The 1,307-nt window shown below is 70.2% G+C and overlaps 1 protein-coding gene across 1 annotated transcript; it reads left to right on the top strand.

Moving 5' to 3' along the window:
* Window positions 1-81: 81 nt before the first annotated feature.
* On the top strand, window positions 82-1,227 carry LOC122545031 (histone-lysine N-methyltransferase SETD1A-like; the record flags this gene model as incomplete). The annotated part of the gene is made up of 1 exon (XM_043684242.1): window positions 82-1,227. A coding segment is annotated over one exon (1,146 nt), but the record flags the coding sequence as incomplete, so codon positions are not given.
* Window positions 1,228-1,307: the final 80 nt, after the last annotated feature.

The following is a 1,307-nucleotide window of genomic DNA, read 5'->3' on the forward strand; positions in this document are numbered from 1 at the left end:
CACTGTCCTTTCCCCCCTCTCTGTCTCTGTCTTGGAGGTCGATTGTGGAACATGTCTGACCCCTCTCTCCTTCCTCTGCAGAGCCGGAGGACATGGTTCTTGCGGGATCCCCGCATCCCGTCCCTTCGCCCCCACCGGCCGTGGGCGAGGAGAATTCCGAGGTTTCGGAGCGCCGGAGCCCGGAGGGGAGCGACGCGCGGAGTGCCGCGGCGACCGGGAGGTCGTCCAAGAGGGTGTCGTTCTCGCTGTCGGAGGAGGACGAGGAGACAGAGACGGAGACTGAGACGGAGGAGGAGGAGGAGGAGGAGAGCGAGGAGGAGTTGGCGCTGGCCTGCCGTTCCCCCGTGGAGCCCTCGACGCGCACCCTGCGCCCTCGAGAGGCTCCCTCCGCCTCTGCCTCCGCCACCGTCCTCAACCTGCCCCTGGACCATGCCGCCCTGGTCAAAGCGCCTCCCTCCGAGGGAGAGTGTCTGAGGCTCAAGGAGCAGCTGGGCGCCTCGTCGCTGCTGGCGTTGGCCAATACCGCACTCCCGGCGGCACCGGCCCCCTCCCCGGACAAGGGGGTGGACTTGGCCGCCCTGGCTGACATCGCCCTGACGATCGGAGAGGCCGCCTCAGAGTTGGACGTGCCGTCCGAGGAGGAGGAGATGGAGATGGAGGAGGAGGAGGAGGATGGGGAGGGTCCCAGGCTCGAGCGCCTCTTCCACCTGGAGCACAGTTACGCCAAGCCCCCGCTCTCCCCCCGGCGGCCAGCGCCCGTCCCCTCGGCCCGCAGGCCCGAAGCCCTCCCGGCCGAGAGTCCCGGCGAGCCCCCAGCTGTGCTGGAGGCCCCGGAGGAAGTGGTGCCGGCCCGCAGTCCCCAGGGGAGCGTCCCCTCCCCGCGAGAGGACCCCCGGACCCAGCGCCGGCGCAGGCGGCGCCCTTCGGCCGAGGCGGGTGGCGAGGGCGTGGGTGAGGCCCCCCCGGGTGGGAAGAGGCTGGAGCCTGGCGAAGTGCGTCCCAAACCGGGAGAGGGCGTAGGCCCCGTGTCCACCTCGCCAGGGGGCGGCTTCGAGGCCCGCAGCGAGTTCGAGGAGATGGCGGTCCTGTACGACATCTGGAACTCGGGCGTGGACCCCGAGGACGTGCACTACCTGAGGGTCACCTACGAGCGCCTCCTGCAGGAGGACTCCACTGTCGACTGGCTCAACGACACCCACTGGGTCTACCACACCGATATCCTTCAGAGTGAGCCCCCGGAGCGCACTCCCCCACAGTGCGGGGCTCCCTCAGCGCTGACCCTCCCACAGTGCAGGGCTCCCTCACCC

Source organism: Chiloscyllium plagiosum, unplaced genomic scaffold (assembly GCF_004010195.1).
Source record: "Chiloscyllium plagiosum isolate BGI_BamShark_2017 unplaced genomic scaffold, ASM401019v2 scaf_22115, whole genome shotgun sequence".
Classification (NCBI taxonomy): domain Eukaryota; kingdom Metazoa; phylum Chordata; class Chondrichthyes; order Orectolobiformes; family Hemiscylliidae; genus Chiloscyllium; species Chiloscyllium plagiosum.